Here is a 25018-nt window from a genome sequence, read left to right on the forward strand (position 1 = left end):
GAAGGAAAGCTCCTGATCTGGAGGGAGCTTAGGGTAAGGGGGAAGCAAGAAAAACCAAGAAGAGCTAGGATGCCAGCACTGACTCCGAAATGTGTAACAGGTACTTGTGATGCTGAGGGAGCCTGGAGGCCAGTATGCATTTTAATGATGTAATTATCTCTTCTGCCATGGTAAAGGAAATGGCTCCTCGGGCAGAGGGAAACCAGCTTCACAGGTGCAGAGGGTGCTGGCTGTTGTTTAACTGACAGAATTTGGGGAAATGAAGTTTCCTTAGACCTGACACAACCAAGCCTGCCCACATGCCTATGATCCCTGGAAACCATGGTGGAAACTCACTCCCACAAGTTATCCTCTGATATGGTAAGTTACACCACATGTGGGCTATTACACACACACACACACACACACACACACACACACACAATTAAACTTAAAAGTGCATGTATAGGCTATTTTCAAAAAGATTTTTATTCATTTTTATTTTGTGTGCAGTGTTTTCTACATGTATGTATTGCACCGGGGGTTGTCCAGTGACCATGGAGTCCAGAAGAGAGTATCGTGTCCTCTAGAACTGCAGTTATAGGTGGCTTTGAGCAGCCATGTGGGAGCTGAGGACTTAACTAGACTCCTCTGTAAGAGCAGTAAATGCTCTTAAATGCTGAGGAATCTCTCCACACCCCATAAGAAGCTACAATTTTCATGAAAAGTCAAGATGAGTAGCTTTATTTCTGGATATAAAACCAACCAACCAAACAAACAAACAAACAAAACAAAACAAAAAGAAAACAAAACTCACATTGAGAGGCTTTCAGGGGAAATACTTCAATCCCACCTTCACCTTGTTCCAAAGTGGTTTGCCGTCTGGATGGGTTTCCAACTGAGGAACGAGTTTTCCCTGGTTCCAGGGAGCAAAGCGGGTGAGCAGACATGGTAGCGTGTGCCTTTGCCAGCTGAGCCATCTGGCCAGCTCTTCTGTAGCATTTCTAGTGAAGCTCAGCTTCAGCAATTTCTTAAAGTAAAAGACACAACTCCTGAAAAGCACAAAGAGCTGGACCCAGGTCAGTGTCTTCCATGTGGGCTTTAAGTCCAAAGGGTGGGACAATCGTTCAGAACGTGTTCATTTACCCAAAACTGAAAACCAGATACAGCCTAGGAGACAGACGGCCCTTTATTGCACCATTTCAAAAAGAAGCCATCAAAGTTTGATGTCTTAGATCTGGAATGTCCCCCCAAAAGCTCTTGCACTAGAGGCTTGGTTCTCAGCTGATGGTGCTATTGGGAGGAGGGGGAAATGCCCACAGGTAGAACCAGTTAGGGGGGAAAGGTCACTGAGCGCATTCCCTTGAAGGATATATGGAAACCTTCTCTCCCTCTCTCCTTTCCTTCCATCGCTCTGTCCTCCCCCCTCCTGCAGCATCCTGACCCTCACACAGGTGCTCCCCCCATGATGTACCCAATGTGCTGACTCCCAACAGGCAACCAGGCCCACCAAGCCTGGACTGAACAGAACCTCTGAGACTACAAGCCAACAGAGTCTTTCTTTCTTAAGATCTTCTCTACACACCATCATCATCTTAGGTTGGGGAAATGGACAGGAGGCGCTGTTCCCTGAAGGTCAACAGTCACTAAATAGTGGGCATAAAAAGTAGCTGGGTTTTGTTTGTTTTTGTTTTAGCCTAGAGTAGCCACTTCACCCATCTCCACTTCCTCACCAACAGCAGGTGGCCAGAAGTTACTCAGAAGGCAAAGTGCAAGAAAGTAGCTGCAGAATACAAACTATACTATTTATTCTTTCGTAAAGGTGATCTCACGAGTACCGGGAAGACGACTCAGCTGATAAACTTATTGCTGTGTATGCCTAAGGACCTGAACTCTATTGCAACCAACTAAATAAAGTGCAGGCATGGCCATGCATGCTTGTAACTCTGGCCCTGGGGAAGTGAGAAAGGAGTAAGGAACCCTGAAGCTCTCTGATCAGCCAGTTCGGCTGAATCAGTGAGTTCAAGATTCAGTAAGAGACCCTACCTCAAAAACAATGAGAAGAAACAATTGAGATGGGAAGCAGCAAATAATCTTTTGTGTTGAGAAGTCAACTATATGTCATAGAAATCAATTAAGTTTTACCTCTCTAGAAAAAAAGAAGAGAAAGAGAAGGAGGAGAAGGAGGAAGAAGAAGAAACAATACCTAATACAATAGCAATACCTACTGTCAAACTTTCTGGCCTCGACATGCATATGCATGAGAACACAGACACACATAAGCATACACACACGGGGTGGAAGCAGACAGACAGACAGACAGACAGACAACTCCATGAAAAATGGGCAAACTATATGCACGGTATAGTAACCACAAGAAATGAAACAGCTGTTTGAGAGCTCGGCTCCATAGCACTGGAGGAAAGAAAGCATGCTTAAACTAAATCTCAGTCTTACAATGTTGCCAATAAAGACCTGGGAGACAGATGCTGCTGTGAAAACCTGCCATCTCAGAGAGGTAGTGGATCAACCAGCTGGCCTTCCTTCTTAGCTGGCATCTCAGAAAGAGAGCTTTCCTTCCACCATCCCAAACCAAAAAAAAAAAAAAAAAAAAAAAAAACCTGCCAAACTCAAAATCCCTCCTCACTACATCCTGTGTGTTTCTCTGTTTTCCTCTCTCTCTCTCTCTCTCTCTCTCTCTCTCTCTCTCTCTCTCTCTCTCTCTCTCTCTCTCTCTCTCCATCCTGTCAGCTAGTTGCTGGCTCTACCTCTTGACCCAAGGTTGATTTTATTTAATTAATTCAATCTTTGGGTTCACGGTGTGGTCAAATATCCTGCAACAAAAACTAGAGACCTGAGTTAGCCTTACCCAACAGATAACAAGATCAGCTAATAATTTGTGGTCTTGGTGAGGAGGCAAGGAAAAGCAACATTTTTAATCATTGTGATGAGAAGGGCGAGTTTTCCCAGAGATATCCGTACTTGTCTACCCTCAATGCACTCTGGGCATCCTCAGGAAGAGGATGTCTGGGACCCAGATGGTGACTTCCACCTGTCAACCTCAATGTGCACTGGGCATCCTCAGGAAGAGGGTGTCTGAGACCCAGACAATGACCTCTCACTGTCTACCCTCCAGATGTGCTGGGTGCTGGCGGTGGGGGGTCTGCATCACTGAACATCGACTACAGCCACACATACTCTCTAGGATCTCTTTAGCCAATGGAAACTCCAGCACACCTGTAGCTGAGACCAGAGCCAGCAGTGGACAAAATGGGACATCCTACAGAATCCAAGAGCCCAACCCTGAGGTCACATGGACTGGGGTAGGAAACCAGGAGGGAAAACCTCTAGCTGATATTTGTCATGCCACTGAGAAACATCACCACCAAGAAGGACAGCAAGGTCCCATCAGGCCCCCCTCATGGGTGGTGTATTTGTTAGGATTCTAGAGGAACAGAATTGATAAGACGAATGTGTGTGTGTACACACATGTGCATAGTTATATATGTATACATATATAGTCATATAATATATAACTAATATACAGTATGTAAGTATACTTATATAGATAAAATGGGAGCCCTGCTCAGCAGGCCAGGCCATGTTTCCAGCTGTGAAACTCCCACTAGTATGAGCACCTTGAGGTTCCACTTACTTCTGCCACAGAGTGACCCACAAACTGAAAGCAAGTCTTCGGGTACGAGCAAATTGCTGATGCATGGGATGAGGGGTGGGAGAGGCAGGAAACATGCACCTCCAAACAGCCTTCAGGGTCATGCGTCAGGGCTGGTGTGGCCTCTGGGTGTCCTGGATCCTCTCGTGTCCTGGCTCAGGGAAGCAGGATGCAGCCTGGGTGCCCAGCCCTGTGACGTGTCTGCTGAGGAGTTAGAGGGGCTCCTCTGGATTGGAATGGTGGTGTGTGAAGGGAGAAGATGAGGGTGTCTGTCATTCTGTACATGTTTAAAGCTCTGAATTGTGCCTCTTCCTCCTTGTAAGTCGCTGACACACCTTCCAGATCCTCAAGTCATCACATCTTTCCCGAGTCCCCTTCTCCTGGGACTTGTAGAGGTTTGGTCTGAGAAACCAGAGCTCCCTGTTCTGAGCAGAAGCAAGACCCTGCTGAATACACGGCTTACAGTTCCACCCAGTACTCTGCTGGGGAATGTATAGAGTTCAGCCTCCTTTGTGAGAGTCTGCCATTGCAGAAGACCTTCACCAAGTCCACCAAAGAGCACATGGGTCCACAGCAGAGCCTGCGTGTCTCAACCACGGCCAGGCCTTCAGTTGGTTGGCATGAGCAAGCTGCTGCCCAGGTGTCTGTGGTCAGAGCTCACCCCAGCAATCTATAAGACACGCTGCTTCTGCAGGTACGCGGTCTCTGCTCAGACGGAGAATCACAATGCGTGGTAACATCTACAAAATGAAAAGCGCGAAAAACTGCCGCTCTGCATACTCTCCAGTGCAAATCATGCTCCCAAAGACACAGCATTTTATTGCATTTAATTACAAGAGAAAAGTAACACTTCTCTGCCAGCAAGATTCCTAGAGGACACATTCAGAAAGCCACCCCCCCACACACAGGCTACACAAACCCACCCACTTACTCAAGGCCATATGCACACACCCCTTCATACTTAGACGCCCCGGGGATACTCACAATGATTCAACGGTGAGTACGGATTTACAGGCAGACTGACTCATTCATACGCATACACACACATACAGGAACACTCATTTGTGAGACTATGTGCGCCATCCACTCATGTACACACAAACCCACATGTGTTTATGTTTACACACATTAACATACTCTATCCACAGTGCCCATTCATTTGTACAAACATGCTCTCACACTCATGGGTGCACATGTATGCACACACTTATTTGCAAACACACAAAGTGAGAGTATGCCCACACACTTTAGCTTGCTAATGGCTAACAGGGAGCAGCTGCCTTTTATCTCCAATGGCAAGGTATGGTTGCGCTCATCAGAAAATTGCACACTGTCAGCTGCACAGGTCAAATACTCCAAATTCCCTCCCTTGGCCCACTTCTGAGGAAGTGACAGGACAGAAGTCAGCACCAAATAAAGTTGAACCAAGCTGAGCAGGAGCAAGGGTGGTCCACACCACAGTCACAGAAGGGAAAGTCGGTTGCACTCTCCAGAAGAACCTGTCAATGGTGCAGACAGGCATTTGCATGGTGACAACGGAAGCCATCACTTGAAGTCACTTCCTCCATCCACTCTTGATGACTAAGGCAAGAAAGCAGCTACTTCTCCACCTCCTGCAGTTCTCTCAGAGTGGCCTGCAGGAGCCACCGAAGCCTCCAGAACACGCCGGAGGATGCAGTCCTGGAGTTCCCAGAGGGACCCTCTTGGTGAGCACACTCCTGAACAGCCTGCTGTAGCTGCAGTCGAAGCTGGGGGGAGACGGCGGGGCTCCTGTGAGTCGAGGAGAACCAGCGGCGAAATATTTTATCACAGATGACCTGAGGGCAAAGTGAGAAGTTAATTTGGGGAAATAAGCCATTCTTGGCTTCCCCTACGTCTCAAGGACACTCTTTCCTTGCCCCTTTGGGGAAGACTCACAGAGAGAGCCTTACCATCGAGCATGAGTTTCCTTCCTAAGCCTTCAACCACTCAGCACTGGGAACAGGGTATGTCTGAAAGCACAGACGGTGTCCTCCCTCTGAAGCAGAAAATTCCATTTCCAGCCCCAAAGCAGAGGAAGAAAATCCTGAGTGATACTTTAAAAAGAATTAAAAGTATTTCCAAAGAAAAGAGCAGAGCCAAGTCGGGCAAGGAGTTGGCCCCTGGCAAGGCAGAGAGCAGAGGTGCCTGTTCTGTCCCTCACCTAGATGGACTGCCCCGCTCTCAGGAGATAAAATAGTAATAACTGCCCATAGCAGCATCCTGAGAGTCAGCAGGTCATTAGTGGAGAGGGGCATGCAAATGTGAACTTCCATCTTTGTAGTCCTTGGACACCCACGGGAAATATACATCTCAGGGGGAAGCTGTGCAGGCACAAGGCCATGCAAGAAGCTTCAAACTGCTTTACTTTAGGGAAAGAAGAAAAGCAGCCACTGTTTCATAGGCTAATAGGCCATGAAATTCCGTGAAGACAAGAGCTCTTCAGACTCCCCACACATTATCTGCCAACAGGTTTCGAGGTCCCACAACCCCACAATGGGGAGCAGTAACCAGGAGCTGCACAGAGAAATTGATCCCCAACCCCACAGTGGGGAGCACTGCCTGGGAGCTGCACAGAGAACTTGGTCCCCAAGCCCACAGTGGGGAGCACTGCCTGGGAGCCACACTGAGGATGTGCCTAACTTTCCTTGACCAGGCTTTCTGTCCACTTCATTTACCAAACACCTTTATACAAAGCAAGTTTCGGGGCAGCCAGGACTGTTACACAGACAAACCTTGTCTCAAAAACCAAAGGTGACATTTGAAACAGTGGTTTTATTTCTCTTTTGACTAGAAATCACCCTTTACCTGTGCAAAATTTTAAATTTCTAGAAAGACATGCCATACATAGTATCAATCCTCTACAGTAGCGTCGTAGGCAGGAGCTGCCAAGTAACAAGTTAACCCCAACGCTGGGCTCCTCTTAGAGGACCTGGAACCTCTGAATGTTCTCAGAAACTGAATCTGACCTGGTCAGACATGTAAATGGATTACATGTTAAATGTGCCTCAAAGGCCCTGTGCCTCCAGCTGGTGGTGCTATCCGAATGTGTCAGGGTCGTGAAGAGGTGTGAATGGGCGAGGTCACTGGTGTGTATCCTGGGATGGAGGTTTCTTTGCTTCTCTACCTCCATGAACTGAACAGCTGTCCTTTGCCACACGCCCCAGCCAGGATGCTGTACCCACCACTGACACAAAAAGCAAAGGAGTCAGCGGAACATAGACCAAAACCTCTGGAACCATGATCCAAAGTGAAATTTCTCCATGATAAGCTGATTGGATCAAGTGTTGTGTCACAGTGGCTGAACACTGGCTAACACGAGAAAGAACATCTGTCTTTCCAATAGAATACTACTTAGTAAACATGAGATCATATTATAAATGCTGATTTATAACCTGAATTTTTCTGTGTGGTGCTCTATACTACATCACAAAGAAAGCGCATTTCACCTCTGGATCTATATTCAAAGACAATAGTGATGTCCCGGGATGCATGTGTCCACATTCAATCCAGAGCCATGGTGTAGCCACGGTGGGGACACTCATCTAACTCCCTGAAGCTTCAACTGCTAATTAATAGCATCTTAGTGACTATTCCCAACTGGCAAAAGCATGTCATTGTTGAGTTTTAATTAGCATAATTTTAATTAGTCTTTAAATGATGAGATGAAATGATTTCCTAACCCCTACAGTTGACTGAATTTTGTCATCTGCATCTGTCCTTTGGGCCAGTTTTCTTTGGTTCAAAGTTCCACTTGCTTCTCAATGAATCTGTAAGAGCCCTCTGTGTCCTAAGGAAACTTGGTGCCTCTCTCTTTGTTCAAATTTATTTATTTAACATGTGCAGTGTGTGTGTCTGGGTGGTGTGTGTGTGTGTGTGTGTGTATGTGTGTCTGGATGGTGTGTGTGTGTGCTTGTGCCCGTGTGTGTGTGTGTGTGTGTCTGTGCGTGCCTGTGTGTGTGTATGTGTGTCTGGATGGTATGTGTGCGTGTGCCTGTGTGTGTGCGTGTGTGTGCCTGTGTGTGTGTGTATGTGTGTCTGGATGGTGTGTGTGTGTGCGTGTGCCTGTGTGTGTGTGTGCGTGTGTGCCTCTGTGTGTGTGTGTGTGTGTCAGGATGATGCGTGTGTGTGCACACACGCTAGTGTGTCTGTGTAGGTCAGAGGAGTCAATTCTCTCTACGGCATTAATTCCTGGAGTCAAAACCAGAGTTGGGCTTGACGAGTGACATTACCCACAGTAATGTTTCTAGTTTCTAGTCTCTAGTTTCTCTTCACGCAAGACTTGTGGATGAGATCAAAGATGATGTGGACTCAGATGAAAACCATATTGTCTACATGGCTCAAAGACGGGGGTATCCCAGACCCATCATGGGGTAACTCCACATGGAAGGGGCTGGGATGGCGCCCCAAAAGCCCACACCATCAATGAACCTTCTGAAAGTGGAAGCAGCCAGTAATTTTGGCCCTTGAATCAGCAGTCTGTGTAGACTATGGTGGTAAAACTGGGGTTTTGCCTGGCCTCGGCGGATCCACCGGATTGATAGCACCGCTGCCCAGGACCCTCTTTTGTGGCATGAAAGCCCACAACGTGCTTTCCTGAGCAGCTGGCCTAAACTGTCTTTCCTCAGCTCAGGGTTCCATCAAACCCCCACCCTGAGCACTGGGGAGGATGGACTAGGGGTGAGGAGAAGGGAGTGATAGAATTAGTGGGGAGAATTTATTAGGCAAGGGCACGGAAAAGACACTAGATGTGGCAGGTGGCCGTGAGGTAATCCCCTGTGGAAGCAGTTTGGACATCCCTCTGGTTACACTCAGCACCTGGGCATCTGGGGGCCCAAGTTCACACACACCCTTCTGAAAGCATCTGATGAGGGTAGAAGGGGGCAATCCTGTCCAAGAGAAGCGATCGTTCCCAGCTGATGGGATTGGGGTCGCCTACCTGCAGGTTGCTGTTCACACGCTGGGCTCCACACCTGTTCACTCTCAGATCACACTTGGAGAAACAGTCAAAGAAGTTGCAGTCTTCGTCTCCTGTGCAGTTTTGCTCGAGGATTTCCCTCATCTTAGGCTCAAAGAACGCCATGTCTACGTCGATGGCTACCACCTGAAATCAGAGGCACGTGGCAATAGTGATAGCGTGGACGGCAAACAGATAATAGCAGGGCCCGGTAGGAGAACACGTTTCTGGCTCTTTTCCCGTCCTGTGACCACGATGTCAGGAGACCACGCCCAGGCCACGCCCTGGGAAACAGCTCATTTCCCCAGAGCATCCACAAACTTGCTTGGCACAAGTTAGTATCATGGATCATGTCCCAAAGTTTTACTGTAAAAGATCCTTTGATGTCACTAACTTGAGCCTAGGATTTGGGACTGTGACCATCCTTGTCACCTTCGTCTTTGGACCTTCCCTGGATTTTAAATGTAGAATATGCACAATAACTTAAAATGAATTTTCTTTCTGATGCTTTCTTAAAGTTTGTTTTTATTTGCACTTATGTGTATGTGTGCACTTGTGTGCATGAATGTGTCAAGTGTGTGCAAGTATCTGTGGGGCTGAAAGTGGACAAGGCTCTCCTGGAGCTGGAGCTGGGTTACAGGTGGTTGTAAGTCACCAGGCCTGGGTTCTGGGAACCAAATCAGGAATCCAGAAGGCTGCTCTGTTGATAAAACATCTAGTACCCAAGTCAACTGAGAGGTCAGATGAGCCATGGGAAAACCACAACTGACATTAGAATCCGCGTTAGAATCTGTATACACCCAGAGAGAACAACATCAACCACTAATTCCACTGTCAAAGTAAGGACTTGGGGACTGTGGAATTTCAGATTTATCCTTCTGGCTTCCAAAAAAACAGGCTTCAGAAAAATGAAGAAGAAGAAGAAGAAGAAGAAGAGGAGGAGGAGGAGGAGGAGGAGGAGGAGGAGGAGGAGGAGGAAAAACTTACAAATTATGCAGAATTTCCTTCACCACCTGGATCCCCCCCAAAAAATGAAAACTCAAATCTGCTAGAATCTAGAGCTTGCCCAAGTTCAACAGCTAATAGCTCGAGATAAGTCGAGATAAGAAATCAGAACAAAATGTGTCATCTTTGATGGAACTGGCGTCCCATAAGCCCCCACAGGCCATTGTGAAGATGTGAGCCCTCCCCCCCTCGTAGTATCTCAGAGAGGGCTCTTTTGCTGGTTGTCATTTGGCTTCAGAAGGCTTGTTCATTGATTCTACTTTCCTTTTCTTTTCCCCGTAGGATCGATGCTGGGAGTGGACTGGCTTCCCGGGGATTATCAGGAAGGACATCAATTATTTTAAAATGTGCGCAGAATAATGAGAACAGAGCACAGAAAACTTCTCCCTCTTCAGTGATCTTCGCCTAGTAATGAACTCAGGCATGGCAAACAATTCGTTGCTGTTGTTTGTTTTGAGGGAGTTGATGTTTTTCTTGGTTTTTAATAATATCTTTTCATCTAGTCTTTGATGATTTCATACATATCTACTATGTGTCTTGATCATATCTACCCCCACTTCTCCCTTCCTACATGACTACACACACACACACACACAGAGAGAGAGAGAGAGAGAGAGACACGCATGCACACATCCCGTCCTTTTGTTTCTATTTGGGGGGAGACACTGGGGAGCCCAGGGGCAGCACAGAAGCCAGTAAGCATTCTACCACTGAGCCACACCCCTAACCCTAATTAAAAGACGGTGTTTTTCTTTTTCTTTTTCCTTTGGCAATGCTAAGAATCGAACCCAGGACTTTGTGCATGCCAGGTTGGGCTCTACCACTGAGCTACATCCCAAGCCTATACAATTTATCAATCTTTCCTGTCTCATTATTTGGTCAAAATTAATAACTAATCTCATCACTCAGCTTGGTTAGAAACACTAAAAATTAACAAGGACTGGGGGCCGGAGAGATGGCTTGTCAGAGGACCCAGGTTTGGTTCCTAGCATCCACATAGCTGGCTCACAAACATCCATAAGTTCAGTTTCAGGGAACCTGGTGCCTCCTTCTTCCCTCTATAGGCACCAGGCACACATGGTTCACACACATACATGCAGGCAAAACACTCATATACATAAAATAAACAGCAAAAGATTTTAAGTGGTACACAGAAATATATCAGGCAAAACACCCATGCACATAAAATAATAAAATAACTTATTTAATTAATTAGAGCGATGCTAATGAACCTATTGTCTTTATAATTTATTGTTAGGGCAAGGACCATTCTCTCTTAATTTCTGGCACTCTCCCCAGTCCCTGCGCGCCTCAGCCCCATTTGTAACACTGTTCCTCTCATCTCCCGGTGACAGTCAGATTTATATTTTAATGTATAGTCTGTAGCCGAGAATGAATTGCAGCTCCTGTGTCCCTACAGTAAGAACAGCAACAAAACAAACAGGAAACCTTTCCTAATATTTCTCAACAACAGGAGAATCAGAGACTTTAGCCTGCGCAAAATGACCCAAGTGGTACCCTCTACTCAAACCTCCTCTGGGCAGCAGACTGGAAACATGGTGGCAACCCTCTCAGGAGCAGGAACGTCTCACCTGCTTGAAAGACTGCCCGTGTGTTTTGGGGTCACCTTCACTTCCCAGCTGTTCATTTGCAAGTGTTTCATAAAGCCTGAGGTTCTGCACTGGGAGACTTGGGATCTTCCTTTCTTCTGCCTCGGGGGTTAGATCCCCTCCCTCTCCTCAGGGCAGGCTTCAGCCAGGGCTCAAGAACAGAATCCACCTTCTGGAAGTCAGAGCAGGGGTTCTCAAACTCGAACACAGACCAGAGCCACCAAGAAGGTGCCTGGTCCATTAACTTGCTTGCATATTTTTGAGACAGCATCTCATCATGTAGCCTGGACTGGCCTTGAACTTACCATTTTCCTGTTGGCCTTTCTGAGTATTAGATTGGATCACAGGTATGGCGTCAGCTGTCTCCAGAGTCTCAGACTCAGTAAGTCTGAGGCACAGTGTGAGAATTTATATTACGGGGCTGGTAAAATGGCTGAACAGGTAAAGACCCTTGTCACCAAACCTAGGACCTGAATTCAACCTGCATGGTACTGAGGACAGAACTGACTCCCATCAGTTAACATGGGTGCATATGCTGTGATAGTCACGACTTCCACACACAAAATAAGTATGTAAATGCAACAGAAAAATGGAATTTGCATTGCTAGCAAGTTCTCTCATGATGAGGATAACCAGTAATAAGTCCTCAGGGAGGAGGGGGACTCTGGTGACAATGCTGAGGAGCTCCTCCCTCCCTCCCACTGTGGATCACAAATGGACCCAACACTGTTCTCTCTCACAGGTAATCATAACTGTCAAGGTCTCAGGGGGGAAATGGCTAGGCCATGCCCAGAGGACAACTTTCCATATCCCACTGTCCCTACAACTCAGGTGGTTATGTGCCCCATCTCAGGTGCCTGTGTCCCCAGGGCTCTATTCATACCTCAAGTGACTGAGACAAGACTTTCTGGGTGTGGGGGGCAGCTATCCATCTTTCTGCTGCACGATCCTGCTAAGGTGGGGAGCCTTGGCTAGAAAGGCATCTGCTCTGAAACAGCAGCTGGCAGGACATTGTCTGAGGGGCTTCATCTGAGAAGCCCTAGTGAACTCACAGCAAGGATGTAACACACCACTGAGCACCCCATGGAGTGCCCTGCCCAGTGTATACGCTCTGCTGGAGCCTACCAGAACTACCTCGCGCTCTATCTTTTCCCACTTAAAGCTACGTCTGGATTTTCATCCCCTCCGGGACAGCCCGGGACAGGGCATCAGGAGATGGCAAATTTAGTTCCCTAGATTTCAAACTGCTTTTAAAGGTCTATGCCAATCCCATGCAGCCTGCCATGAAATCCCAGGGCCCAGCAAGAACTTATTTTGTCCCTCCATGTCCTAACCAGGATGAAGAGCCTTGCTCCACTATCAACCGGTCCCCACAATGAGCAATCCGGTTTGAGAAGCACTTGCAGCAGAAGAACAGAGTTACTGCAGGAGTAGCCAGAGTGCAGCCCTCCCCACCATGCAGTGCACCCTTTGCCCGTGATGGCACAGTCAGCCCTGTTACCACTTCCCACAGTGGCCAGCACCTGACCAGGGGGGCAGTGAGACCACCGTTAAGAGGCTCAGAACTATTTCTAGCCAAGAGAAGAAGTCTGATGTCATCTTATAAAACATACAGTCTCTCTCGTCACCTCTTATCCACCATACAGACCTCTGGTGCCACTGCAGAGTCCCAGAGTAGAGGATAAAAGTGCACCTTCCATCTGCAGGAGCTGTGGGGTCAGACATTCCCCGTTCTCCTGGGGTCTTTCCCTGCTAGCAAACAACAGACCTCCACGTGCCTCTCTAGATGTCTTATTGCAGACTTAAAACTGACTAGAATCTCTCCAGAAGAGCAATGCTGGAAGGCACTGACTATCTCAGCATTCTGGTCCTGTGGACTCAGAAGGCCTGGCCTGGAAGACCACAACCATCTGAAGTCCAGGAAGCCTCCCGACCCCTGCAGACCACACAGATCCTGTGCCAGCACTAACTGGTCATCAGGGCTGCCCTCAAGAAAAGAGGCACTTCCTCCTCACCCTGCCTGGCCTCTGTCTGCTCTGGGCTCCTTCCCCAAACTTTTACTCTAGAGGCAGAAGATACATCTATTTAAATCAGCTTGTCAAAGCAGCAAGGAAGTGGTCTGGAATGGGAGTGACCAGGAGCCACGAGGCTGCCCACTTCCTTCTGAAAGCCAACGCTTCATTCCTTCCACGCTGACCAGTTGCCTCTCTCTACAGCAAACCGGGCAGCCTGCTTTCCCTTACCGTGAAGTCCCTCTTGATGGCAAAGTTTTCGGGCTTGACATCACAGAGGTGGAGGCGGTGGGAGAAATCACTGTCGAAATGGCTCACCATATCCAGGAAGCTGAGAGCGATGTGGCTAATAGCTTCCGCCTGGCCAGCATCACCCAGCGGGAAGAGAGCCCTGTGGTGAGGGCTACCGGCAGCCAAGTACTCCACTGCGTAAAAGTGGCCACAGGAACCCAGGACCGGTAGGATGTGACGGCTTAGATCTGGCAGCAGGCTGAAGTACACATATTCCTCTTGCTGGAGCAGCGACCACGCACTGGCCAGCTGTTGCCGCCAGCGAGGACCCTGCCTGGCGGGCCACAGAGGAACTATGCTGTTGTTGGGCAGCTCCAAACCTAGCGTGTTCTTCACTTCACCAGCCACCATCAGGAGCAGCTCAGCGTCAGGGATGCCCGGAGCACCTGGCCCCGTTTCCTCCCCCAGCAGATTGAGGGGTGGGAAGCTGGAGAAAGCCTCCCTCTTGGATTTGAGGACCACAGTTCGGCCTCTCCACTGGGCCTGCAGCACCTTCTTGCCACGCTCGTAGTACAGGCAGCGTTGGTACAGCAGTTCCCCGGCCACGCACAGGTCCTCCCTCGCACAGCGCACCCGTGAGCCAGCCGCCACGGTAGTCCTGGCACTGGAACAAAGGGAACAGTGGGTCACAACAGAGCAGGGATAAGAGGCAAGGGACAACGCATATTGGCATCCTGTACTCAAAGGCTTTGCCATTAGGTGAGGGGAGAAACTGCCCAGAAGAGAACGCTGGAGGTCCCTGGGCGGTGGGTTCCAGCAACCTCCTGGACCTGTGAGCTCCCCAGCCAAGTCTCTACTAGAAATGCTGATTAGGTATTGCACCCCCACAGAACACGTAGAGACTATTTCATCTGCCGTCACTCCTCTACAACACCATAGTTCGAGTACTTTGCAGTGGGCATCATAAGAAGCACAGAGGTGGTCCAAAGCCTGGGGAGAGATGTACATAGCTACTATACAGACATTGGGCTGTCATAGAGGGGACCAAAACCCTTGGGTTGAGTGCTGGTACCCCGTGAGGATCCAGAATGACTTCCCCGCAACCCTAATTTGGTGACAGTTAGGGAGGCTCTCAGGATGATTATGTCACCCAACAGAGTTGAGGACCTGGCATTCAAAATCACACATCTAGAAATCAAAGGCTCAGATATATCAGAGTGCCCTCCCATAGACAGACACACAGTTAGATATGTCAGCATGCCCTCCCATAGACAGACACACAGTTAGATATGTCAGCATGCCCTCTCCTAGACGGGCGGGCTGTTTCACATTAGTCAGCTCTGAGGCTCCTGAGTGAATTATAAGATGTGTCTGAAAGTCGAGAAAATAAACTTCAGTACTCGGACACAAATATCGTAAAAACCAAAAACTGTCTGGAAGCCACAAGCATTCATGACTCATCTGGCCACGTGTGGTGTCAAGCGAGGCTGAAATGATGAAGCATGCACAGTTCCTGTTTAACTCTGAGACTGTGTACACCCGCCTTAGAATTCCTGATGGCTGCTGCTGCCCCATCTCTGTAGCAGGCAAACGATGTGAGTTTCAAACCTCTGGAACCCCCAGCAGTCGGTAAGAAATTGTGGACATTTATGAACACTGAAGACGAAGTGTCCGAATGCCTGTTAACAAAGAACACACTTGTGCTTCGGTGCCTGACTTGTGAGGCCACTTTAAGACAGTAACTTCACAATCGCCCAAAATCCTGAAGCCTGGAGCAAGGTCTGAACTGCTCCTTCCCACTGGCTTCCTGCTGAGAGGTCCTCCTGCAGTGGGGGCCTTTAGAACTCTCTAGACCGCAGAGACTGAGGCTCACACTAGTCAGACACCAGGTTACGAGTCTTCGTGTACCAGAGTTCCGCAGATAGAAAGTCTGGGATCCAGGACTTGGAGAGGTGGCTCAGCCATTCATCATGTTGTTCTTGCTGAGGACCAGGGTTCAGTCTCTAGAACCCACATAGTGCCTCACAACCATCTTCAGTTCTGGGCGGTCTGACACCCACTTCTGACTCATCAGGCACACATGGGCTGTGCACACATAAATGTAGTCACAGCTCAAATACATTAAATAAAATAAATAAAAATTTAAAACAGAAAAAAGGTGCTGGACTTGATCTCGCAGCTGCAGAATGGCACCGTATTCCCAGAGTTTTGGTGGAGGTGGTAATGGAGCTAGAGGTGATGGTGGAGGAGGATGTGGTGGTGGTGGAGGTGGTGGAGGTGGTGGTGGTGGTGAAGGTGGAGGTGGTGGTAGTGGACCTGGAGATGGTGGTGGAGGAGGAGGTGATGGTGGTGGTGGTGGTTGTAAGAGTCTGCACTTTCCAATGGATACCCACACCCGGTTCAGGCTGTGCGCTTTCCCGAACTCGAGCCCACGAGAATGGACGATTGTCCTGAGGGTTGAAAAAGAGACACACACAAAAGAGACCTTTGCTCATTTACCAGAGTAAATGGCAACTTTATTAAACTCAAGTCGGGTATTTATACCAGTGGGCTAGAAGGATCGAAAATGCAAAGCCTCCTCCCATCCAGGAGCAGGAGGAGAAGATTAAAGTCTTCCGGGCGCCTGGAGCAGGATCAGCTGGGGAGCCAGGCTATGGGCCTACTGCTAAAGCCTTGAAGACAAGTAGAATCACCATAACAAAGAGAACCAGGTTCTTGCTAAGTTATCCCCTCAAGCCAGAGCTAGTGCAGAGTCTCCAGGGGGCCGGAGGTCACACGGCCCTGCGAATCTGCCAGGAGAAGGGAAAAACCTTGGCAGCTACAGGTGGTGGTAGCTGTGGAGTGATATGCCTGTGCATATGGAGGCCAGAGGTCAACTGTGGGTTTTTTTCTGGTTTTTTGTTTTGTTTTGGTTTGGTTTTTTTGAGGCAGGATCTCTCAGCGAACTGGAACTCACTATTTTGGCTACACCCACTGGCCAGTGACAACTAGGATCTGCCTGCCTTTGCCCACCCCAGTGCTGGAGTCACAGGGCATGCCCCCATGCCTGGCTTTCAGTGAGCATACACACTGAGGTCCCCATGCTTGCACAAGCACTTGGCTCACTGACACATTCCCAAGCCCCTTGGACTGGAGTTTTAGGTCTGGAAAACCAACAGCCATAATGCAATTGTATACAGGTACTCAGATAAAGTTGTTTAAAACGATCTTTCTCATGTGCTGTGTGTTCTTGGGTCTTAACTTCATATAGAAGAGATGCTGTTCATGGGCCTTAACTCTGGGACCTCTTTCCAAGGCATGGGGGCAGGGAGTGGGCATGGGAATGTCAGAAACCTTTGGGTCATTCTCTCTGCTTTTGTGCTCTGGTAAGGAACAGCCAGTCAGGCTTCTAGAGATCTTCCCTCATGGTCTTAGGAAGGTGCTGGGACAACCAGAGTGAGAAAATGTGGTCATACAACAGTGTGTGTGTACACGTGCACATGCGCACATGTGTGTGTGTGTGTGCGAGCACGTGCATGTGTGAGTGCATGCATGTGTGTGTGCAGTGTGTTGTGCGTGTGTGTGCGTGCGCACATGTGTGTGTGCACGTGTGTGTATGCGTGTGTTTCCCCCACTTTATCTGGTATTTATAGTCTCAAATCCCTATAATGAACCAGATAAGAAAATGCAATAGTTTCTTGAGTCCTTTCAAATTAAACAAGAGAAGCTGTGTGATACCCAAACGTGCCTTGGATCAGTTCCACAAGCATTTCTCTGATGTTACTGCATTAGTAATTTAATTGAAAAATGCTCTTGTGTGAAGTACGTGGCAGAATTGATAGAGTGGGGTGTGTGGTAAAGGAGAAGACCTGAGCTGGGCACTGCACAATCTCACAGTGCTGCAAAGGGGCAGAGGAACCAGTCCCTGGGGCAACCTAATGCCCTGGAGACAAGGTCACAGGCAACGGTCCTGGCTACCAGGACTCTCCCTCTTCCCCTCCAAACTGTGGCTATCATTGCCACAAACCAGAGTTACACCTGCAGATTCTGGAGCCAACGAGTCCCATGAAGATTGACCTGAAACAAGGCCTTGAAGCTTTGTCCCCCACCTTGACACAGTCAAATTAGCAAAGACACCTTTTGGAATTAACCCATTTGTGAGTGAGGTCTCATGGGGCCACCTTCCCACCACAGCTCCCAGACTCAGCTCACAGCAGAAATGACAAGTTTCAAGACTCCTGAGCAATGGCAGAGTGTGCACAGCGTGGACAGGAAGGGAACACAGCAGTTTTGGCTCTGCCCCTCACAGGCTGGGCAGCTTGTTTCTAAGCATGTGCAATGAGGACAATGTCCAGGGTCGCAGGATGTCACAAGGTCCAACAGTCAGAAGCACCATCCCTAGCACTGTGGCCCTGGGCCTTACACGCTCCACTCTCCAGCCTCCCAGAGCTGATTACGAGAGAGCAGGGTCAGGGCTTTCTCTTGCAGGACAAGGACCGGCCTCAGCACTAGCAATGAAGGGACCTTGCTCAGCAGGCCATGAAGCAGAGGGCCGTTCTGTCACAGTCCAAGTTTTGACGAAGCACCAAGCGAAAAGGTACTTCAGAGTGAAGAGCAGTTAAAGCACCTGCCTGGGGCCAGACTGGAATAGTCTATCTAATGTACTATCCCAGGGCTTGGAAGATGACTTGTGGGTAAAGTGTTGTTGCCCAGCCATGAGGACCCGAGTTTACATCCCCATTAGGTGTGTTGGCACTCATCTGTAACCCCGGGGCTTCTATGGTAAGAAGGAGGCAGAAGCAGGAGAATCTCGGATATATATGGTGGTAAACAATAAAGAGACCCTGTTTCAAACAAGGTGGAAAGTGGAGGCCAACACCCAAGACTGCACTCTCATTTCCACGCATGCTCTGTAGGATGTACACATACTCATGCACATGCTCACAATGCACATATACATACGTACACATGCACATACATATACATGCACACATATACACGTGCATACATTCATAAACACACATGCACATGCATGCACATGCACTCATATACACATGCATACACATATACACACATGCACACACATACATGCACACATTCATAAATGCACATACACATGCACACACATACATGCACACACTCATACACTTACACACACATACATACACACTCATCACACACACACACATAAGAAAGTCTTAAAAAATGCTATTTCAAATTTGGCATAGTGATCATAGCACTGGGGAAACTGGAACAGAAGGATTGCCACAAGTTTGAGGCTAGCCTGGGGTCTATAGTGAGACAGGCTCACACCAACTACACTGCCAGAAAAGTCATTTTCCTGTCTGCATCTCACCTTCTTCTTCATCTGTTTTAAACCTTCTTCTATCAAACTCTTAGAAAACTTCCTCGATCCTGCTCTCTGTCTCTGTCTCTGTCTCTGTCTCTCTCTGTCTCTCTCTGTCTCTGTCTCTCTCTCTGTCTCTCTCTCTCTCTGTGTCTCTCTCTGTCTCTCTCTCTGTCTCTCTCTCTCTGTCTTTCCAGCTCTCACTAAACCACCATGTAAGTGCTGTCTGTGTCGTGCCTACCAGCCTATTGCTTTATATACACATCTGCTTCCACAATAAAATAACATAAAAACTTTTGAAATGTTCAAGAAATTCACCCCAGCAAATTTGGAAGGCAATTTCCAAACAGGAGTCAGAAAATACTTCGAACGACGGTGTCGTTTCTGAGTCTGTAACAGCCTAAGGGCCTGCTGCTTTCTGGCTTGCTGAGAAGTCCAGTATCAGAAAGGGCAGGATGTGAAGTGGGGTGACCAAAGGCCCCTAGACCTGCCAGCTACTACAACATCTCAATGTCCAGGAAAGAGAAATTTACATTAGAATGAGCACTGGGAAGCATACATAAGTGCATTTACTGCAGAGTGGCCATTGTAACTTTGTGTCTGATGTACACAGCTCATTTATTGCAGAGCAGCTTCTGTAACTTTGTGTCTGATGCATGCTTTGTTTCTTAGCTCCCACCTGACATCTATACATGGAGAACTCTTTTGCCTGTGGTTGGCTAATTACCAGAGCTAAACTACACTCTCTGGAGCTTGACATGTCTGTGTCTACTGGATACAGAGAAAGATAGTCCAGCAAATCAGAAACCAATAAACTCAATGTACATAACGCAAGTTTAAAGGGGAATTTGGAAACTTTCATTGTGTGAGTGCTAATGGTTGGGTTATTTTTTAGCAGCATATCCCATTGTTTCAATAAAAGTTGTTTAAGTCTGTAATAAAAATTGGACTATTTCTCTCCCTCCCCATTTCTAAGATTACAAGCATTGTATCACCATGCCTGTCTGGCTTTTTACATGAGTTCTGTTGCCAGAACTCAGAACCTCATATTTGCAAGGAAAGTGCTTTACCAGTGAGCAATGTCCCTAGCACCCTGTCTCCTTGGCTGGCAGAGTTCTATAGTAACAAAATTCACAGCAAATCTGTGCTTCTTGTGGGCATACACAAACACACACCATCACATCCTTCCCCTCCAACCCCTCCCACGTCCCCTTCCCAAATGTATAACCTCTTCTTTATGTAGCCTATACACTATAGTATACATAGTATTTATGTAACACACATGGATATACAACTTATGGAGTACATTTGGCATTGTTTGTATGTACATGACCAGGGCTGACCACTTGAGATCGGACCACCTACGAGATTGATAAGCCGCACTAAGGAAGGAAGGAAGGAAGGAAGGAAGGAAGGAAGGAAGGAAGGAAGGAAGAATCCTTAATGTAGGCAGCAGTACTAAATCTTGTCTCCCCATACCAACTAACTTGTCTCCCCATACCAACAATCTATGGGGAGATTGTTGAGGCTTTGGAAGCAGCAGCTATGGAGGGTGAGGAATCCCCTAAGCTGCTTCTCACAGTTTGCAGCATAGGGGGCAGCATAGGTTTACCATCTTGGGGGCTCTATTGTCCAAGGCACAGAGTAGCGTCTTAGATCCTCAACGTATTAATTTTAATCAAGCAGGACAGTGTTATGTTGCCTTCCTGGCTTTTTTTTTCTCCACCTGCAAAATGGGGGGTTCTAAAAGCAAATACTTCCTAGAGTTTGTAGAGATGATGCAGTAATATGGCTTGTACTGTTGATCATGTTGCTGGTCAAAGTAAACACAGTCACTGGCTGTGAACATCCCCACTCTCATTTCTGCTCTGTAAGGTGCTCGCCTGCAGAATCTAGGGGTGTTGGTGATTATGCCCCCCAGCCACTCTTCAATCCCCCAGAGCTTCAACAGACAGCTCTCTGAAGAACTAAGGCTTTAACATTCTCACAATCAACCCAAAGGGAGTGTCCTTTCCTCAATTGCAGCAGAGCTGAAAGGCCACACAAAGGGAGCAGAGAAGACCCAGGGACCCAGGGCTTGAAGCTTCCAAAACAAGCCAAGCTGACTTTCCAAGGAACTCTTGCCTTTGTGAGTGTTGGAGATCCTAGGGGAACTTGCGGACCCTCACCCATCCACTAGTCAGCCTTTTAACACCTAGTTGCTTTATTCTACAGGTATGCTTCCCCTACCAGTTAGCAATGCCACCTTCCACTTGGGGGCTGAGAACACAGACTGCAGGCATGGGAGACTCATCAGGACTCCGGGCTTTGCCAGAGAGAACCTCTCTTTGGCTCTAATGTCTTGTGTGTTCTGGGTACTCGGAGTGAAAGCTAATGAGAGTCTGGAGGCCAGTCAGAAAAATAACAACTGGTTTTATTATGTAGGATGAAAGCCAGGCAAAATGCAAAGTGTTGGGGGAGCCAAACACAGAGGCCCGATTCAGATGCAGTCCTCAGAAGCCACAGTGCCAGCCTCTGCTTGGCAGCTGCCTGGCATTTTAGTCTGTCCTAATTTAGGGTCTTAAGTAAAAGTTGAGTCCGAGTTTCTCAGTTTTGCCCCAGCAAATTCATAACAAAGGCATCAAGAAAGGAGACGTGAGGGTAAAAAAAAAAGTCATTTGCTATATGAAGAACTCACACAAGTCATCCATAATGCTGCCCTCCCCAGAGGTTCACCTGTGTGAATTCCCGCAAACTGGGGAAATAGCTTTGGCAAGAGTTAAGATCGAGAGTTGTCAAAGACAGGCTCAATCTTTTCGGCAGTCTGTCAGACTAAAAATGATCCCACATGGCTGCATCAAAGACAAATTGGTAAAGCTCCTAAACCAAATTGGTTTTAATTTACAGTCTGGAATGCTGGGAAAATTGTGACTACCAATTACTTAAATCCTATCAGTCAGTTTAACTTCCCTTAGGCCTTTCTCAGCATGACCAAAGCTAAATAAATAAATAAATAAATAACGGTCTTTGATTCCTATTTTAATCTAAAAGGTTATATTAAGTTTGTAAACGGGACCTGGGTCTTAGCCAAACTATTAAATTTTGTTGTCTTAGTCAGCCGGCGTCACCAAAACAGCAGAGGAAGATCTCTACAGCAAAGGGATTTTTAGATGGTTACCGCGAAAATCAATGAGATCTTGCAACTTAAAACCTGATAAAACTTCAATTAAGCTGTGAGCCATGGACAGAAAGTCCATGTTCCTGTCAAGGAAGCAGGCTAACAGGGTGACAGGAGCATCCTTTAGTTCAGAAACATTCTTTGGTTGCTTAATTTTTCCAATCTCCTTTGAAAGAGTCTTAGAAAAAAAGGACTTAATACCCTTCGAAACTCCCACAATCTGAAAACAAAACCAAACCAAAAACATCTTTATAAGCAAGTGTGCTGAAAAGCCCCTAAGCATTTCTTCGAGATTTCAAACCAAATAAACACGTGGTCACTATTTTCAGACGTGAACAATCACTGGTAAGAAGCAAGTACAGACTCCTTTCTCCTCCTTCCTAAAGGTCTGTCAGGGCTGCCTGTGCTCCAGTCTCCCTTAAGCATGACTTCCCAAGCAGAATCCGGGCGGGGTGCTGGTTGGGAGGGCGGGGGTGAGCATTTTACTTCAGGGAGGAAGGCCCAGGCATTCAGCAGTCCACTTATGCGATGTTTCTTTCTGTCCACAACTGCCGGGCCAGGTTAAGGAGCAGGTTGGCAAGAAAATTCTCTGACCCTCACGCTTTAGGGGATCATGATAAAACAGGGGACGCTGGTTACCTGGCTGCTCAGATTCTGCGTCCATTCCTCAGAACCCGAAGAACCTGTCTTTTTGTCACCGGGAGAAGGAGTCCGAACAGTAATCACGGGGTTTGATCAGATGGGGGTGATCCAGCAGCCCAAGTGGGAACACTGAAGGGCGGTGGCCTAGCGCACGAGGTAGCCCAGGAAGAAGGCGTATCCTCCAAACCTGGCCACCTGGACTGGATGTAGGCACCAGAGACCAGGAATTGCCGGCAAACTTTCTTGAGGAGCTGAGGCTCAGGATGTCCTGCCGGAATATTGTCTCGGGATTCAAAACTAATCTGGATCCCCACAGCGGACCCCTAGTCCTTTGCCTAGGTATTTCATGCACGCACAGGGACCTCCACTCGCCTTGGCGGGTGTCCCCTGATTAGCCCATCCCCCGGTTGGGTTGGTCACTACGATACTGCAGCATCACAGGTGACGCGGTGACCAAGGACCCAGGGAAGGTGGCTGGGAACCCAACCCGGACGCGCGACAGTGGGCAATGCGGCGGCGGGACCTACCAGCGCGGCCAGGATGCGCCGGCTCTTCTCGTCGGTGCAGCGCTCCGAGAGGACGCTCGGGTGCGCGCGGAGCAGCAGCGCGGCCGCCAGCACCCAGCCGGCGGTCCACGCGGCGAAGGCGAGGAGCGCGCCCCGCCGCCAGCGCCCGCATCGTGCAGTCCGGCCCCGCGCGCCCGCGGCCAGAGCCATCGCCAGCCCCGCGCTCCGGTCGCCGCTCGGCAGCTCAAGGGGCGGAGAGGGGGAGGGGCGGCGGGAGGGGAAACTGGCCTCCGGGCACAGCGTCCTCCGAGCCCCGGCGACCCGCTCCCGACTTCAGCGACCTACCCACCCTGGCCACCTTTCCACTTTCTTCTCCACTTTTCTGCCTTAAGACTAAGCCTCTCGCTTCTCTGGATGGCCTCACTTCTTCCCTCTTTCCTAGACTGCCGCCCCCTGACGAGCCGCAGCACTTGCCCCTTCCCAGGACCCCAGACCCCACTGGACCTATTCACCCTCTAGGCTGCTGCACTCTGCTCATCCTCTCCACCAAGTCTGACCTCAGCTTAGGATCCCTCCCGACTTCCGGGAGAGAGATTTCAAGGTGTGGGGAGAAGAAATGGGGACAGTGAGGAACCACGGTAGGCAATACCCGGACTGCCCCTTCCAGGGAGCGAGGGATCAACTGCAGCCACCGGGACTGCGCTGAACTTGAGGGCTATCTTCTCCAAGTAAAGAGGGACGAGCTGTCAGCGTTAACACAGCCGGGAGAAAGGTTCGCCAAAGCGTTTTCACCAGCTAGAGTATGTGTTGCGTGCACCCTTGGTATATGCGTGAGCCCCTGCTCTCCAGACCTTTCTCCAGAAAAAAAAAAAAAAAGCGTACACGGTGGGTGGCGTGCCCGGAGTCCTGCCGGGTATTGTCAGCCTTGAAGGGCTCTGAATAAGCTGGGGCCTCTCGCCCAGGCATTCACCAGACAAAAGCGCCTTCTGCGGGATTCTGGAAGCCACATCCAGACGCCCTCCTGCTGCCCTGTGCCCTAACTTCTCAGGCTCGATTTCTCACCCTGATTTAAGCATTCTCCAAGGACCTCTAGAGAACTAGCGTCCCAACTTAGTCTATTCCGAAAGTATCTAGTTAAACTGTGCCTTGTGGCTGGTTTTGGGGGAGCTGCCTCCCAGAATTTTAAAACAAAGTGAATTCGACTTTAAGATACACTTCGGATATACCACAAATAAGTATTCCCTGAATACAGCAGACTCTGGAGGTTTGGGGGACCACCCAGTGAATCACAACAACCTTTCACAAGCTCCCTCCAAGGGAATCCTACCACCTTCTGCTTCCCCGGGACACGTGTGGCTGTGTGAATGGTCTCAGAGGCAGAGGTGTGGAAAAGTCTCCTCGCCAGTGGTTCCGGAGCACAGGAACAAAAAAGTGCAGGCTTCAGCCGCTCCAGAGTGGTATGACATGCCTTCCCTTTCCCACTAGGGAAGGAACAAGAATAGGAAGGAGAAAGAGGTTGTTAAATGGTGGGATGTGTGAAATGCCAGCATCAGGAAGATGAGGAGAGGAATGGGGAACTTTGGAGCAGGCCATGTACTGAGGACCCCTACATCCTGCCACAAAGAAAAAGCAGCAAAAAATATCACCCCTTTCTTAGGAGGAGGACGGATTGTAAGACTCAGAAAGTTTCCAAAACCTACAAGACTCAGGAGGCACTTCCCTGTGACCACATCACCAGTAAGCAATTGTTGGGACAGAGACAAAGACATGGTATTTAAAATTAAACTTTTTTTTTTGAGATTATGTCTTTTCCCCCTTCCCTTTCCTCCCTCTAAACCCTTTCATATACCCTCCCTTTCTCTCTTTCAGATTCATGGCCTCCTTTTTCATTAATTGGTGTGT

At 48.5% G+C, this 25018-nt stretch overlaps 1 protein-coding gene and 1 long non-coding RNA gene across 2 annotated transcripts; one reads left to right on the forward strand and one right to left on the reverse strand.

Moving 5' to 3' along the window:
* The first annotated feature begins 5227 nt into the window (after positions 1–5227).
* Positions 5228–10150, forward strand: LOC146891854 (uncharacterized). The gene is made up of 2 exons (XR_014996876.2): positions 5228–5358; positions 9915–10150. It is a non-coding gene; the product is annotated as an uncharacterized LOC146891854 (long non-coding RNA).
* Dipk1c (divergent protein kinase domain 1C) lies at positions 5251–23219 on the reverse strand. The gene is made up of 4 exons (XM_048419522.3): positions 23138–23219; positions 13486–14149; positions 8610–8774; positions 5251–5469 (listed from the first exon to the last, which is right to left on the reverse strand). The coding sequence occupies exons 2-4, from the start codon at positions 13894–13896 to the stop codon at positions 5251–5253; spliced, it is 795 nt and encodes a 264-aa protein (XP_048275479.3). The 5' UTR covers positions 13897–14149; positions 23138–23219.
* Between the last annotated feature and the right edge of the window lie 1799 nt (positions 23220–25018).

The sequence above is a fragment of the Myodes glareolus genome, chromosome 13 (assembly GCF_982192425.1).
Source record: "Myodes glareolus chromosome 13, mMyoGla1.1, whole genome shotgun sequence".
Lineage (NCBI taxonomy): Eukaryota > Metazoa > Chordata > Mammalia > Rodentia > Cricetidae > Myodes > Myodes glareolus.

Excerpts from the sequence above, each read along its gene's own strand:
- Dipk1c (XM_048419522.3), bottom strand. The coding sequence starts at position 13,896 with ATGGTGGCTGGTGAAGTGAAGAACACGCTAGGTTTGGAGCTGCCCAAC. Across the intron at positions 8,775-13,485 it reads CCATCAAGAGGGACTTCACG|GTGGTAGCCATCGACGTAGA; the intron begins GTAAGGGAAAGC and ends CTCTGATTTCAG. Across the intron at positions 5,470-8,609 it reads GTGTGAACAGCAACCTGCAG|GTCATCTGTGATAAAATATT; the intron begins GTAGGCGACCCC and ends CTTTGCCCTCAG.